At 38.2% G+C, this 16162-nt stretch overlaps 1 protein-coding gene across 6 annotated transcripts in view; it reads left to right on the forward strand.

Moving 5' to 3' along the window:
* GANC (glucosidase alpha, neutral C) overlaps positions 1 to 16162 on the forward strand; it is a 66711-nt gene that overhangs the window by 15645 nt on the left and 34904 nt on the right. For all 6 annotated transcript variants that reach the window (XM_070797341.1, XM_070797342.1, XM_019968594.2 and 3 more), the window contains 6 exons: positions 2622 to 2804; positions 8265 to 8310; positions 10318 to 10384; positions 12118 to 12214; positions 13518 to 13698; positions 13926 to 14079. In XM_070797341.1, coding sequence (XP_070653442.1) covers positions 2622 to 2804; positions 8265 to 8310; positions 10318 to 10384; positions 12118 to 12214; positions 13518 to 13698; positions 13926 to 14079 — 728 coding nt within the window. The remainder of the gene's footprint in view (positions 1 to 2621; positions 2805 to 8264; positions 8311 to 10317; positions 10385 to 12117; positions 12215 to 13517; positions 13699 to 13925; positions 14080 to 16162) is intronic.

The following is a 16162-nucleotide window of genomic DNA, read 5'->3' on the forward strand; positions in this document are numbered from 1 at the left end:
TGCTATCTAGGACAGCTGAAAGAGGTTCTAATTATTTGCTTTATTGGCTAAGTGTAATCTGTAGAGTCAGCTATGGACTCTGCTGAATGAAGCTGAGATACCAGAAATTCCTTGGCACAGTGTAGAAGAAATGATTCATAGACTTAGGGAAATAGAAATGTTGAAGTGGGTATGTCATATACAGCCACCTCATCTAGCCCCTAACTCTGTTCTCCAAAGAACCCAAAAGAAACTACCTTCACTGAGAAATATATTGGTGAGGGAACACTCGGAAAACATTATAGTGAGTGAATGTCTTTTCTGAGCTAGAGACAATGGTGGAAATGGTACCATTAAGACAGACTTCCTGGTTTCAGTGGAGATGATGAGACTCTAAGTAGCAAAGTCAAAGTAGCAGCATTTAGTTGTTGGAGACAAGGTGGACACATTTCCTTAATGTGCAGCAGGGCCTGTGTGGTACTCAGAATGGCTCAACCCTCAGGGCAGTGAACAATATATCAAAGAGTCCATTAGACTGAAATAGATGGGCTAAAGTCCTACTTGATAGACTAATCAAAAGAATTCTATTTAGATTTGATAAACAGTGAGAGACAATCTCTCAATCAATGGAATTAGTTTCCAGAACCCAAGCATCTTACTTGAGGAGAAGGCCTAGAATCCATGGAGGAAGATTCTGCAAGGATGTAATAAGATTATAACCTGTCCCTTCTAATCCCCACTAAACTGTGCTGCGATGAACATTGGGGTACACGTGACTCTTTCAATTCTGGTTTCCTCAGTGTGTATGCCCAGCAGTGGGATTGCTGGGTCATAAGGCAGTTCTATTTCCAGTTTTTTAAGGAATCTCCACACTGTTCTCCACAGTGGCTGTACTAGTTTGCATTCCCACCAACAGTGTAATAGGGTTCCCTTTTCTCCACACGCTCTCCAGCATTTATTGCTTGTAGACTTTTGGATCGCAGCCATTCTGACTGGTGTGAAATGGTACCTCATAGTGGTTTTGATTTGCATTTCTCTGATAATGAGTGATGTTGAGCATCTTTTCATGTGTTTGTTAGCCATCTGTATGTCTTCTTTGGAGAAATGTCTATTTAGTTCTTTGGCCCATTTTTTGATTGGGTCATTTATTTTTCTGGAATTGAGCTGTAGGAGTTGCTTGTATATTTTTGAGATTAGTTGTTTGTCAGTTGCTTCATTTGCTATTATTTTCTCCCATTCTGAAGGCTGTCTTTTCACCTTGCTTATAGTTTCCTTTGTTGTGCAGAAGCTTTTAAGTTTAATTAGGTCCCATTTGTTTATTTTTGCTTTTATTTCCAATATTCTGGGAGGTGCCCCAATGTTCATCGCAGCACTGTTTATAATAGCCAGGACATGGAAGCAACCTAGATGTCCATCAGCAGATGAATGGATAAGAAAGCTGTGGTATATATACACAATGGAGTATTACTCAGCCATTAAAAAGAATACATTTGAATCAGTTCTAATGAGGTGGATGAAACTGGAGCCTATTATACACAGTGAAGTAAGCCAGAAAGAAAAACACCAATACAGTATACTAACGCGTATATATGGAATTTAGAAAGATGATAACAATAACCCTGTATACGAGACAGCAAAAGAGACACTGATGTATAGAACAGCCTTATGGACTCTGTGGGAGAGGGAGAGGGTGGGAAGATTTGGGAGAATGGCATTGAAACATGTAGAATATCATGTATGAAACGAGTCACCAGTCCAGGTTTGATGCACGATACTGGATGCTTGGGACTGGTGCACTGGGACGACCCAGAGGGATGGTATGGGGAGAGGAGGGAGGAGGGTTCGGGATGGAGAACACGTGTATACCTGTGGTGGATTCATTTCGATATTTGGCAAAACCAATACAATATTGTAAAGTTTAAAAATAAAATAAAAATAAAAAATTGTGGGGGGAAAAAAAAATCCTCCCTAAAGAGGCCTGTGACCATTTAGCAGGGTAACTATGCACTAGAAAAAGAAATATCTAGACCTAGGGTTTTAAGTGCTGCCTCTGAGCTTACATAACTCCTGGGGGATCTAAAACATCCCCAAAGTCTACCTGTCAATTGGGGGCTGATGGAAGTCAGGTAATAAACAGATGAAAGTTTGACCTTTCCATCTCACTGTGGACTGAGTGGATAATAACCCAATCTGTGTTATTTCCTCAGTTTCTGTATGTATGGTTAGAATGAGAGAAGGAAAACAAAAATGTTTAGTCTGTGCACCAAACAGTTTTCCTAGACTGTCCAGACCAAGGTATAATAATGGTGATGACAGCCAACATTTACTGAGCATTTACTATGTGCCAGGCACTGTGTGATCTCGTTTACATGTGTGGTCTCATTGAATCCTCAAAAAGCTATGTTTGTTCTCGCTTTTATCATTTCCACTTCACAGATGAGGAAACCAAGAACTGGAAGAGATAAACCTGTCCAAAGTTACACACCTAGGGCATGTTAGAGCTATGTTCAATCCAGGCTTTCTGACACCAAAGCTCACACTCTGAATTACAGCTTTATTGATTTACTAAGTTGAACTGAGACTTTCGCTGAGCCACATAAACTTAGAATAATTTATTTTTCTCTCCCTGCCTTGTTTTCCAGGCTGACTTCTTGCCCAGGGGATACAGGCAGTCTGGTGTTGGCAAGTGGAAAAGGAGATCTGAAGTGTCACATCACGGCAAACCCATTCAAGGTTGACTTGGTATCTGAAGAAGAGGTTGTAATGAGCATAAACTCCCTGGGCCAATTGTACTTTGAGCAGCTGCAGATTCCTCCCAAGCAAAGGTATTTTTGCACATTACTTAATACATACAGAACTTAAAATCTGATTGTGACTATGTCTCCATAGAAAATTGATTTGCTTTATTTGTTGGAATATTCTGAGAAATTTCATCTTTTTCACCTGTACAGACTAATGCAGACTTGATGACAAAAGTTATTCCCAGACATTTGCAAAGATGATACTCTTAACACATCCTATATTTTTGACTGATTACATTCTCTACCCTACACCTTCTAAAAAAAGACCCTGTTAACTTGATAGATGTTAATGTGAACTAACAAAATTTCACTTTATCCCCTTTACAATAACATGAGTTACCTTAGACTTGAATAGTTGTCTAGGAATTTTCTGGAACCAACCACTTGATCAAAGCTGTTTGTGTGTGGATCACATGAATTGGAAGATAGTTGCAGAAGGAGATTTTTCATCCATTTTTACCAATATTGTTTTTAAATCCTCCAGTCTGTAGTTCTCTTTTTATTCAAATAATGAACATCTAACATGAGCTTCAGAAAGCATTTAACATAGTGATTTTTTCCTGAGTCTCAGCTAATTTCTATTTTTAAAGTTTATTGTTAAATTTTTTATTTTATCACAGAAATGTGTTCACTATAGGCTAAATAGAAAATATTGAGAAGAAGAAAAAATTAAAATACCCATAATCCTGCCACCCCTACTGTTAGTACCTTATGAATTTAGTTCAGTTTACTTTTTTTGACTGAAAATACTAACAGCATAACAAGTCCCTGTGTGTCTGTTACTTATATTTTGTTGTTTATTTATATTAAATACATTAATTTTAAAGCAGTTTTCCTTTTAATAAACTCCTATTATTTTGTTTTAGGGGTGATTGCTAAGTTGGGCTTTTTAATAAAGCCCAGTAAAGTCTGCCTCACCATTTGTCCTTTGAGCTACCTAGTTCCATGTTTGAAAATAATCAATGTTTCCAGTTTTCTATGTATCCTTCTAGAGATAATTTATGCCTATTCAGTAAAACTAATGTATTCTTTGTTTTTTCCCTTTCCTGACGCAAATGATACACATTATTCTGTACCTCCCTTTTTTTTCTTTAGCAGTGTGGTAGTTTCTAATTTCTTTAAAGCTGCTACATCATTTCTATTATATGGTTACACTATGATTCATTTAGTAAATCCCTGCTGCTACTGCTAAGTCACTTCAGTCGTGTCCGACACTGTGCGACCCCATGGACGGCAGCCCACCAGGCTCCCCCGTCCCTGGGATTCTCCAGGCAAGAACACTGGAGTGGGTTGCCATTTCCTTCTCCAATGCGTGAAAGTGAAAAGTGAAAGTGAAGTCGCTCAGTTGTGTCCCACTCTTCACGACCCCATGGACTGCAGCCCTCCAGGCTCCTCCGTCCATGGGATGAAAGCAATAGTACTGGAGTGGGGTGCCATTGCCTTCTCCGAAATCCCTACTGCTGCTGCTGCTAAGTCACGTCAGTCATGTCCAACTCTGTGCGACCCCATGGACGGCAGCCCACCAGGCTCCCCCGTCCCTGGGATTCTCCAGGCAAGAACACTGGAGTGGGTTGCCATTTCCTTCCCCAGTGTGTGAAAGTGAAGTCGCTCAGTTGTGTCTGACCCTCAGCGACCCCATGGACTGCAGCCCTCCAGGCTCCTCTGCCCATGGGATTTTCCAGGCAAGAGTACTGGAGTGGGGTGCCATCGCCTTCTCTGAAATACCTATTAGTGGACTTTAAAATCATTTCTGATGTTGTTTTACAACTACTTCATGAATAACCTTGTATATGTGTCATTTTGCATACATGCAAATATATCCATAGACCAGAGTCATAGAAGTATAATTTCTGATCAAATGGTTTGTACATCTGTTATTTTGATAGATGTTTCCAAATTGCCTTCCATAGAGGTTGTGTACTAGTTTATATTTCTATCATTTTTATTTATATTTGTGTTAGGAAAATTAGATTATCCACCTAGGGGGAAAAATATAAGTTAGATCTTAACCTCAAACCATTTAGCAAAAATGAATTCTAGGACTTTCCTGGTGGTACAGTGAATAAGAGTCCACCTGCCAATGCAGGGGACACAGGTTTGATCCCTGGTCCAGGAAGATTCCACATGCCGTGGAGCAACTCAACCCATACACCACAACTACTGAACCCATGCTCTAGAACTCATGAGCCACAACTACTAAGCCGGTGAGCCATAACAACAGAAACCCAAGCCCCTAGAGCCTGTGCTCCACAAGAAGAGAAGCCACCACAGTGAGAAGCTCACACACCACAACAAAGAGCAGCCCCGGCTTGCTGCAGCTAGAGAAAGCCCATGCACAGCAATGAAGATCAATTGCAGCCAAAAGTTAAAAATAAATAATTTAAAAAATTAATTCCAGGTAAATAAAAATTAAACACACACACACACAATAAAAATAAGAGAAAATATAGAATATTTTTAATTGTATTAATGTGATAGAAACTGAAGAGCTGTAAGGAAAAAGATGGATTTGATTACCTAGAAATTTTAAACTTTATTATAGCTACAAAAACAAAATACAACAACAACAACAAAAAAAACTTGAACAAAATGAAAAGGCAAGAATCTATAAATTCCAGTTTGGCATATGAGGAGCTCAGAAGTTGCCACAAACAAGAATGAAAAATCAAAAAATAAAATTACTCAAAATATAATATAGTCCTAAATGTAAAATCTAAGACCATAAAACTTCTAGACAACATCAGAAAATCTTGATGACCTTGGATTAGGCAGAGGTCTTAGATATTACACCAAAAGCATGATCCACAAAAGAAGAAATATGGTTAAATGAACATAAACAAAAGTAAAAATGCCTGCACATTCAAAGACCATATGAAGAGATATGCAAAGATAAGTCATAGACTAAGAAAAAATATTTGTAAACATATATATGATCAAGAAGTTGTATGTATAATATAGAAAGAACTCTCAAAATTTAACAAGAAAATAATATATTTAAACAGATATTTCACCAAAGATGTACAAGTGACAAATAAGCACTTGAAAAATATGTCCAATGCCATTAGTTATTAGAGAATTGCAAACTAAACAACAGTGACATACTACCACACATATTAAAATGGCTAAAGTTTAACAGGCCAACCATATTGTTAGAAACATGACTGGAGAGCGAGGGGCTTTGATAGACATTGACTCTTGAGCAGAGTTATTTATTTTGTACTCTGTTACTTAGTGGAACCCTGCAGAAGGGATTTCCTGCCATTTAATTATTTATATTGCTTCTTCCTGGTGGCTCAGATGGTAAAGAATCTGCCTATAATGCAGAAGACCTGGGTTCAGTCCCAAGGTTAGGAAGTTCCCCTGGACAAGGAAATGGCAATCCACTGCAGTATTCTTGCCTGGAGAATCCCATGGACAGAGGAGCCTGGCAGGCTACAGTCCATGGGGTTACAAAGAGTCAGACACAACTGAGCGACTAACACTGTACTATATTGTTAATGTAAATTGACCAAATAAAAGTATGTCCTTCATAGGCAGGAGCTGATAAACTGATATTGGGTTTGGATATGTTAAAAAAAAATTTTTTTTTTTTCTATAGACAGGATGAGCTGAAACCAGGGAACAGTGAGTGCACTAGACAGGAGGAACATGGCTATTTGAAGTAAAAAATCAATCCGCAGCATCATAATAAACAATTACTACTGATCTGTATATTCACAACAAAATAATGTCACTACATTTAATGAACAGCACCAAAAAATAGACATAGATGGACAAAAGTTCCCTGATATAAATGGTAACCTAGACTTAATATCCTTGTTCATCTTTGGGAGTCATTCTTGGAGACCAGATTGAGATTGGTCTGTGGCAGAATGTTGTCCCCTGTCTATTGAACTTTCATGCTGCAAGAAGAGGTAAGAGCCTTGTTCGAAGTACAGACAAACATTGTCCTTGTGTAATGTCCTAAAGGGGAACCATAGTTTACATGCAATTTGGTGATCTTCTGCTGTGAAAAGTGTTTATTTTGCCTTTTTCAATGTGTTTGCCTGTCTTAGACACTTTGAACAAGGAAAGGAAAAATAAACAACCTCTGAACTCTGATCTTCCATTGCTTTTGTACATTCCGATTGTGAAGTTGAGGGTAAGAATGGTTCAAAAGCCCATGGGAAATTTATATGTCTTCAGAATATTGTGCCTATTCTAATATGATGAGCTTTTAAAACACTTTTCTTAGAACAAGAATCAGTTTTTGTAATTGTATAGATACTCAGCTAATTTTGAATGCTGCTGATGGCATAACTATGTTTTTATATCCAAAAATATATTCTTGTGTGTTACATTAAGATACTCTTTAATATAATAAAGATTGTTTTCTTTTTAACTAACTCATTTCAAAGAGAAAGAATTTTACTTGTAAGTAAGCTGTTTTTTCTTCTAAATATCACAAAACGATTCTTTTTTCCTCAAATAAATGAGAGCATTGTGATCTTTAAAAAAAAAAAAAGGAAAAAGAAAATAGAAGTAGTTTTATTAATTTCAGAAAGAGCTTACTTCAAAACAGAGGAAGTTATTAGGGATAAAGTATGCCATTACATAATGATAAAGGGGTCAATTCCCTGAGAAAACAACAATCCTTAATGTGTATGTGCCTAATGACAGAGTATCAAAATACTTAAGGCAAGAATATAGAACTGCAAAGAGAAATAGATGAATCCACTATTATAATTGGGCTTTCCTGGTGGCTCAGCTGGTAAAGAATCCGCCTGTAATGAGGGAGACCTGGATTTGATCCCTGGGTTGGGAAGATCTCCTGGAGAAGTGAATGGCTACCCACTCCAGTATTCTGGCCTGGAGAATTCCGTGGACTGTATAGTCCATGTGGTTGCAAACAGCTGGACATGACTGAATGACTTTCACTCACTATTATAATTAGAGACCTGCAATGGCACCCCACTCCGGTACTCTTGCCTGGAAATTCCCATGAACGGAGGAGCCTGGTAGGCTGCAGTCCATGGGGTCGCTAAGGGTCAGACACGACTGAGCGACTTCATTTTCACTTTCATGCATTGGAGAAGGAAATGGCAACCCACTCCAGTGTTCTTGCCTGGAGAATCCCAGGGACGGGGGAGCCTGGTGGGCTGCCGTCTATGGGGTCGCACAGAGTCGGACGCGACTGAAGCAACTTAGCAGCAGCAGCAGCAGTTAGTATTATGAGCATGTATTACAATAAAAAACTGATTAATGCATTTTTAAAAGAGTTAACAAGAAAATTCAAATCTGTCTACATTTTTATAAGATATCAAGCTCTTGGTAATGTTCACCATAAATGTTTAATTTTGTAAACTTATTTTTATAATGATGTTATTTTTAGTAAGTTAAAGGATATAAAGTATGGGGTCTCAAAAGTTGGAAATGAAAATCTTTTATCATTGAGCAAATTGTCGGTCCTGCCATGAGTGAAACAACTTTTTTGCATTACAACAGAGCTACCAAGAAAAATGAGGAGGATGCATCAATTGACACCACTCAGGTAATCTACATAGAGCAATTTATCTTTTAAAAATCTTTTCCACTATTATCATCATTATACAAATATAGTGGGTCTGTTCTTCCCTTATACAGATGGGTAGTTGGTCAATGCTCTACTATATATAAATGGGACCTCCTGTAGGCCAGGCACTGTTCAAGGAGTTGGTGGTATATCATCGAACTAATCTAATTCCCTCATTATCATGGAGCTTACATTCTTCCAAGCCACATTAACCTTTTTGGACTTTAAGAACAAAGAAGAACTGCAAAGGTCTTCAGCAGAGATGCATGGTCTGATTTCTGTGTCTAAAAGATTATTTTGGCTGAATTCTGGAGAATGGATGTTCCAGAAACCTCTTCATCCAAAGCCACATGCATCTTCAAAGAGTCTCTGACAGTAGCTATGGTCATCAGGAAGGTGAAAAATATTTCCAGTTTAATAATACAAATGCTTCTTCCTCTTGAGAACTGACTGAAACTGACCCTTCAGAACAACTAACATGGTTATTGTGCCTTACACATGTTTGCACTAATACATTAGACCAGCTTTGGGGAGACCTCTAGTCAGATAGCCTAGGTAGTGGTTTTGAGTCAAACACCCCCTTACAAGAATCTGATGAAAGCTATGAACCATCTCTGTAGGAAAAAAAAATTTTTTTTCATACTATTTCAGGGCGTTCACAAACTTTAAAACCTATCTAGACCTCAGGATGATAATCCCTGCATCAAGAATCCAGGCGTGATTTTAAAGAACCAAACACACAGACTCATTTTACAGAGCTTTCATTATAAAGAAATAACCTACAAACAGGAAAATAGCTCACTTTTAAAAAAGAAATGTGCTTTTTATATACACACACAATTCTTTTATAACTTTTCATTTTACCAGAGAAAAAGAGACTTCTGTAAAGGTAGGACATTCATAGCTCTAGGTCAGAAGATTGCGAACCTGAGCAGTCACCATCCCAGTTGACCTCTCCACCCAGCATAGTAACACAACCTGTAGTCTGGCTAATTGAAGCTGGTGAGAGAAAGTGCTCATCTCAGCCAAATCTTTGCTTAGAGTCTCTCAAAAGAGACCCAGGTTATTTGACTCTAAATGTTTTGCTTTACCTATATAAAAACTACATTTTTCAAAGTGCTTTCCCATCATTTTGGCTCTTGTAAAGATATTCATGTCAAATGGTGTGGCAGTTCCTAAACAATTAAACATCGAATTACAATATGATCCAGCAATTACATTTGTGGATACATATCCAAAAGTAAAAGCGGGACTCAAACAGATGTTTGTGTACCTATGTTCATAGCAGAATAGTATTCATAGTAGCCCAAAGGTAGAAGCAATCCAGCAATCCAAGAGTCATTGACTGATGAATGCACACACAAAATGAGGTATGTACACACAGTGCAATATTATTCAGCCTTAAAAAGGAAGGCAGTTCTGACACATGCTACAAAATGGATGAATCTTGAAGACGTTATACTGAGTGAAATAAGCCAGTCACAAAAGGACAAATACAGTATGATTCTATTTATACGAGTTATCTAGAGTTGTCAAATTTATAAAGACAGGAGCTAGAAAAGTGGTTGTCAGGAGCTGGGGGGAGGGGAGATGGGGCATTACTGTTAATGGTTGTAGTGGTTCAGTTTGGAAGGATGTAAAAGTTCTGGAGTCGGATTGTGATGTTGGTTGCACAATGATGTGAATGTACTTAATGCCACTTAAAAATGGTTAAAATAGTAAGTTTTATATATATATATAAGTTATATATATTTTACCACAATAAAAAATATATTCATGTTAGCTGTAGATCATAAGGATGATTAATGGCATTTATATAGAACACAGATCTAATTTTGTATATTGATATCACAAATTGGTCTTTTAAAAGATGAACTCATTTCCTCAGTCTAGTATTCTAATCAGATAAATGTGCTATTGCGGTAACCACATGTGTTGCAATATATAGCCTTAGTTTACTACCTTTTTTCTTTTTTGTACCAACAGGAAAATCAAGAGGAACTGGGCCTCTGGGAGGAGAAATTTGAAAATTTTGTGGATGTCAAAGTTAACGGTACAATTGAAATTGGTGTAGTGTTCTTTCCAAACAGTTCTTTCCAAAATAGCCAAAAGTTTCTATCTAAAAGTCCCTTGAGCTTTGGCACCTAAATACGTGACTTTTGTAAGGTGAACAGAAATCTCATATTTAGGACCACGATTCTTCAGTAATGCATTGCAATAGAGAAATAGTGAGCGTATGACTTGTGGGGAGTGTAAGAGAAATATAGGCCTCATGAAGCTTCTGGTCTCATAGAGGGACCTAGGTCGGCATACTGCTTGCACTCTTCAGTGAATCAATTGCAAATTCTACATTCTGTTTTTATGAGAGTCAAGTGATGAGAAACCCAGCTCATTAGCCCCAACATTTCAAGCCAGTGGTTCTCAACCTTTTCCAAGCCTCCTCACTATTCATGTGAGTGTTGAGTGACCATCTATGACATTTCTCACTAAGTGATGAGGGGAGACTTAGGGAATGTAGGTGGCAGGGAGGGAATTTGTCTCTTTAGGAGATAACTTTTCAAATACTTGGGGCTTGTTTAGTTGGAAAAAATACTGACTTTTACCCTCCTTCCTCCCTACCCTGTAGAATAACAGACCTTCTCTTAACTCCTTGAGAATCTCTGATCTAGCATCTATTTCTATAGCCTAGTATACTGATATACTGATATATAGTCCTGGTCAGGACTGACAGTGTAGCCCAAAGTTATAAATAGGGGAGCCCTAAGGCTCTCCTGTCAGAGAAGGCAATGGCACCCCACTCCAGTACTCTTGCTTGGAAAATCCCATGGATGGAGGAGCCTGATAGGCTGCAGTCCATGGGGTCGCTAAGAGTCGGACATGACTGAGCGACTTCACTTTCACTTTTCACTTTCATGCATTGGAGAAGGAAATGGCAATCCACTCCAGTGTTCTTACCTGGAGAATCCCAGGGACGGGGGAGCCTGGTGGGCTGCCATCTGTGGGGTTGCACAGAGTCGGACGCGACTGAAGCGACTTAGCAGCAGCAGCAGCAAGGCTCTCCTGTATGTAACATTATAATCCTTTCTGTGTCTTATCTATAGCAACCACTTTCCATAAACTCCTCCAAACAAGGACCGTTTGATGTCAAATACTTTTACCCAAGAGTAAATTTAAATCAATGTTCTTTCTCCTAGTTACTTTCATTTTCCCCATATCTCTAAAATAATTGTTAAATAAAGGACTTTGTCTTCAGTTAAAGGAAATTTTTACATCTACAGTCACAGGGAAGGGGGTGTATATTGAGGAGCTAGGAGAGGTACCCTTGACCTCACAGTTCTTGTGTGCAGTAAGAATGAACAGGCAGGCAGAAGACACCCAGCCTTTCATCTGGCAAGCATTAAAAGTGATCACTACCCTTTTCTTCCTAAAGCAAACAAATATGCAGTATAGTTCAGGAAAATTTAGGGAAAAAATCTAAAACTTTGTAATCATATTTTACAGATAGAAAAGAAATATACTGTAAATGTGGGAACACAGAGAACTGTAGCACACAGCTAAGAAAACGTAACTAATAAGTGACCAGAACTTTGCCTTGTGCATTTTTTGTATCCCCACAACACCTGAATACAACAAAGTACAAAGAGTCAGCATATGTGGTTGGTCAGGGCAGGCTCGGGTCTCTTGATCCGTAGTCTAGTCATCTTGCTATTCCTATAGTTAACTGAATCTCATTAATTGATTGTCCTATTGAGAAGCAAAACTCAGTCACTCTCCTGGTCCCTGTAGGTCCTGCCTCCATTGGTTTGGATTTCTCTTTGCATGGTTTTGAGCATCTCTATGGAATCCCGCAACATGCTGAATCACACCAACTTAAAAACACAAGGTAAAGTGAAAAGAATTCATACAGGAGGCTCTGGTTTCTGGACTGGAAAAGTTTGAAAAGAAAATATGTGCGATATCTGAGTCAGTGCTAATATGTGCCTGGCCTTTCCCTCTTTGATATTGCTTGTAGAGCTTTAAGAATTTCCCTTTAATGATCACTCAGAACGATGGTTTTCAATTTTTATTTTGTTTTTCAGCAAAAATTAGACAATGTAATTGTAATGCTGAACTTAAAAGTATAGAAGACATAAAAACACGGAACTGAGCAACTGAGCATGCACACACTCATGGTTGAAGTAGCAGGAAGATCTTCGTTACATCACCTTCCTGGGTTCTGCTTTTGTCTCTCAAGTCCTTTCTGGGGAACCCTGGGAAATATACTGTGAAGATCAGTGACCTAGAAAAGGCTTTTACTAAAAAAAGGACAGTGAGCTGGAGTGGAAAAGTGTGGCATCTCATATTGCCTTGGATTCCCTTGGGGAGATTATTTCCAACTAACACCATTGACTGAAAAATGCCAGAGGTATCAGACAAAGAAGCAGCAGAACTGAAAGATCTGGTCAAATTTGCCTGGTTCAGATGCTGTTTAGATGATAGGTAGACATAGTGACAGGTGAATCAGAAACTGTGTTGCTCTCACACCAGTCTGAGCTCCATGCTTCCTACCTCAATTCAGTTCCTAATCTTTCCTTACTCAGTGCTGTGGAGGCATGTTAGGATACTATTGTTTTGTTTTAGTGACAGAGAAATACTCACCAAATCTGTCAATTTAGTTTTTGCATGCTACTGTGGAAGATTCATAGGAAATGGTCCTCACCTTATAAGAGATATTCAGAAAAGATATCTAAGACATGAGATACGCATGCCAATAGTAGCATGAAGAAATGCCAAAAGAATCAAAGGAGGAGGATCATAGTTAGCCAGATTGAGTCAGGAAACCTTTAGAGAAGTGGTAAAGAGTTGAGCTTTGAAAGATGTATAGGACCCAAGTCTTTGCAGGGGAAGTAAGTAAGTAAGTAAGTGTTAGTCGCTCAGTTGTGCCTGATTCTTTGCAACCCCATGAACTTCAGCCCACCAGGCTCCTCTGTCCATGAGATTTTCCAGGCAAGGATACTGGAGTGGGTCACCATTTCCTTCTCCAGGGATCTTCCCAACCCAGGGATCAAACCTGTGTCTCCTGCACTGCAGGTAGATTCTTTACTGACTGAGCTATAAGGGAAGCTTTGCAGGGGAGAATGGAGCTATAATATTCACTAATAATATATACATGATGGTCATTTGTAATCCTTCTTTGTATGTTTCAGTGATAGTGATGCTTACCGTCTTTATAACCTAGATGTCTATGGATATAAAATACATGACAAAATGGGCATTTATGGTTCAGTGCCTTATCTCCTGGCCCACAAACTGGGCAGAACTCTAGGCATTTTTTGGCTAAATGCCTCAGAAACACTAGTGGAGATCAAAACAGAACCTGCTGTAAAGGTGAGCTATGGATCATGACTGCATACCATACTTACAGGAGAGACAAAACTAGTGAAATGTAATCATAGTTCAGGGATTTCTAGTGGCAGTCTTCTGCCACTAGAGTCTTTACAGTATAACTAGGGAAGGCTGTTGGTATGTACAAAGGAACAGACTATTATACACATAAGGGTGGGTCTTGAGGGTTAGAGGGACATTTTTCAGACTTTCATTCATTCCTTTTTCAGTACACACTGACCCAGACGGGCCCAGTTGCTGCTAAACAAAAGGTCGGGTCTCGAACTGATGTGCACTGGATGTCAGAGAGTGGAATCATTGATGTTTTTCTGTTGACAGGACCTACTCCTTCTGATGTCTTCAAGCAGTATTCATACCTTACAGGTACTTTCATGTGGACATGTCAGTTTTTTGTTCCATGGTATTTCCTCTAAACCGTGTAGAATCACTGTAAATTAACATTTTTTGCACATGATATAGCATTTGTAAACAACTTACCCAAGCTTTTTAAGAAGCAAGCATTTATCCTCCCACTCTCATCCCATTCAGCATCTCATCCCATTCCCTTTAACCAGCGGAATGGTTAAACATTCCACTGGGGCTGGTAATCTCCATTCTCTAGTCACTAATGTTCACCCATCTGCCTTCCTTGGAGCCTTAAAGGCTCCTGGGCTTTCTTTACCTTTAACCCCTTTAATCCCTGGGCTTTCTCTATCTTTATCTCAGGTAACCAGTATCCCAATCTGAACTTCTATATGTTCTTTTCTCCATTAAAACATACCGCTGGGATTAGCACTAAAGCATTTTTATCTTTAAAAGGTATATGAGATCATTTTGATTAACGCAGAAAAAGCATTTGACAAAATCTAACACTATTTAATGATAAAAACATTCAGAAGACTAGGAATAACAAGAAGCTTCCTCCACATGATAAAAGGCATTTATGAAAAATTCACAGCTATCCTCATACTCAATTCTGAAAGATTGCAAGGTTTCCCCTAAGATCGGAAACAAATGAGGTTTCCCACTTTCATCACTGCTACTGAACATTGTAGTTGAAGTTCCAGCCAGAGAAATTAGGCAAAAAAAGAAATAAAAACCGTCCAACTTTGAAAGGAAAATGTAAGATTATCTCTATTCACAGACAATGTGATTCTATATGATATAAAATCCCAAAGAATACATATACACACACACAGTTAACCTAAGTTGTATGGTACATGATCAACACACAGAATTTGTTGTGTTTCTATACACCAGAAATGAACAACCTAAAAATGAAATTGAGAAGACAATTCCATTTACAGTAACATCCAAAAGAATAAAATACCCAGGAAGTGGAACTTAACCAAGGAGGTGAAAAACTTGTATGCCAAAAACTACAAAAAAAAAAAAAAAAAAAATACCCAGGAAGTGGAACTTAACCAAGGAGGTGAAAAACTTGTACGCCAAAAACTAAAAAAAAAAAAAAAAAAAAAATACCCAGGAAGTGGAACTTAACCAAGGAGGTGAAAAACTTGTATGCCAAAAACTACAAAAAAAAAAAAAAAGTACCCAGGAAGTGGAACTTAACCAAGGAGGTGAAAAACTTGTATGCCAAAAACTACAAAAAAAAAAAAAAAAACCAACAAAAAAAACCCTGAACCAAAGGCCAAGATACATAAGAAGAAATCCCATGTTCATGGATTGGAAGATTTAATATTATTAAGATGGCAGTCCTACTAAAAGCAATCTATAGGTTTACTACAATCCCTGCCAAAATCCAATATCATTTTTAAGTAATAGAAAAAATGATCTTCAAATTCATATGGAATTTCAAAGAGCCTGAGTAGCCAAAAAATCCTGAAATAAAATGTTGAAGGACTCACACTTTTCTAATTTCAAAATTATTACAATGTTAAAGTAATCCAAACAGTGTAGTACTGGCATAAGGATAGACGTATAAGCCAGTGGAATAAAATTGAGAGTCTAAAAATAAACCCATAGATCTTTGGCCTATTGATTTTCAATAAATGTTCAAGACCTTTCAATGGAGAAATAATTATGTCTTAACCACATGGTACTGGGACAACTGGATATCCACATGCAAAGAATGAAGGTGGACCCTTATCTCACACCATATACAAAAAATTAACTCAAAATCAATCAATGGAATAAATATAAGAACTAAAGTCATAGAACTCTTATAAGAAAACAGGTAAATCATGACCTTGGATTTGGCAACAGATTCTTAGCTATGACACCAGAATCATGAGCAACAGAAGAAAAAAACAGATAAGTTGGACCTTTTTTTTTTCCAGCTGTGCCACTTGACATGTGGGGTCTTCCCAACCAGGGATCTAACCCACACCCTCTGTAGTGAAAGTAGGGAGTCTCAACTACCAGACCACCGGGGAAGTTGCAAGTTGGACTTCTTTAAAAACTTTTGTGAGTCAAAGAACGTTATCGAGAAAGTGAAAAGCCAGCC

This window comes from Bos indicus, chromosome 10 (genome assembly GCF_029378745.1).
Source record: "Bos indicus isolate NIAB-ARS_2022 breed Sahiwal x Tharparkar chromosome 10, NIAB-ARS_B.indTharparkar_mat_pri_1.0, whole genome shotgun sequence".
Lineage (NCBI taxonomy): Eukaryota > Metazoa > Chordata > Mammalia > Artiodactyla > Bovidae > Bos > Bos indicus.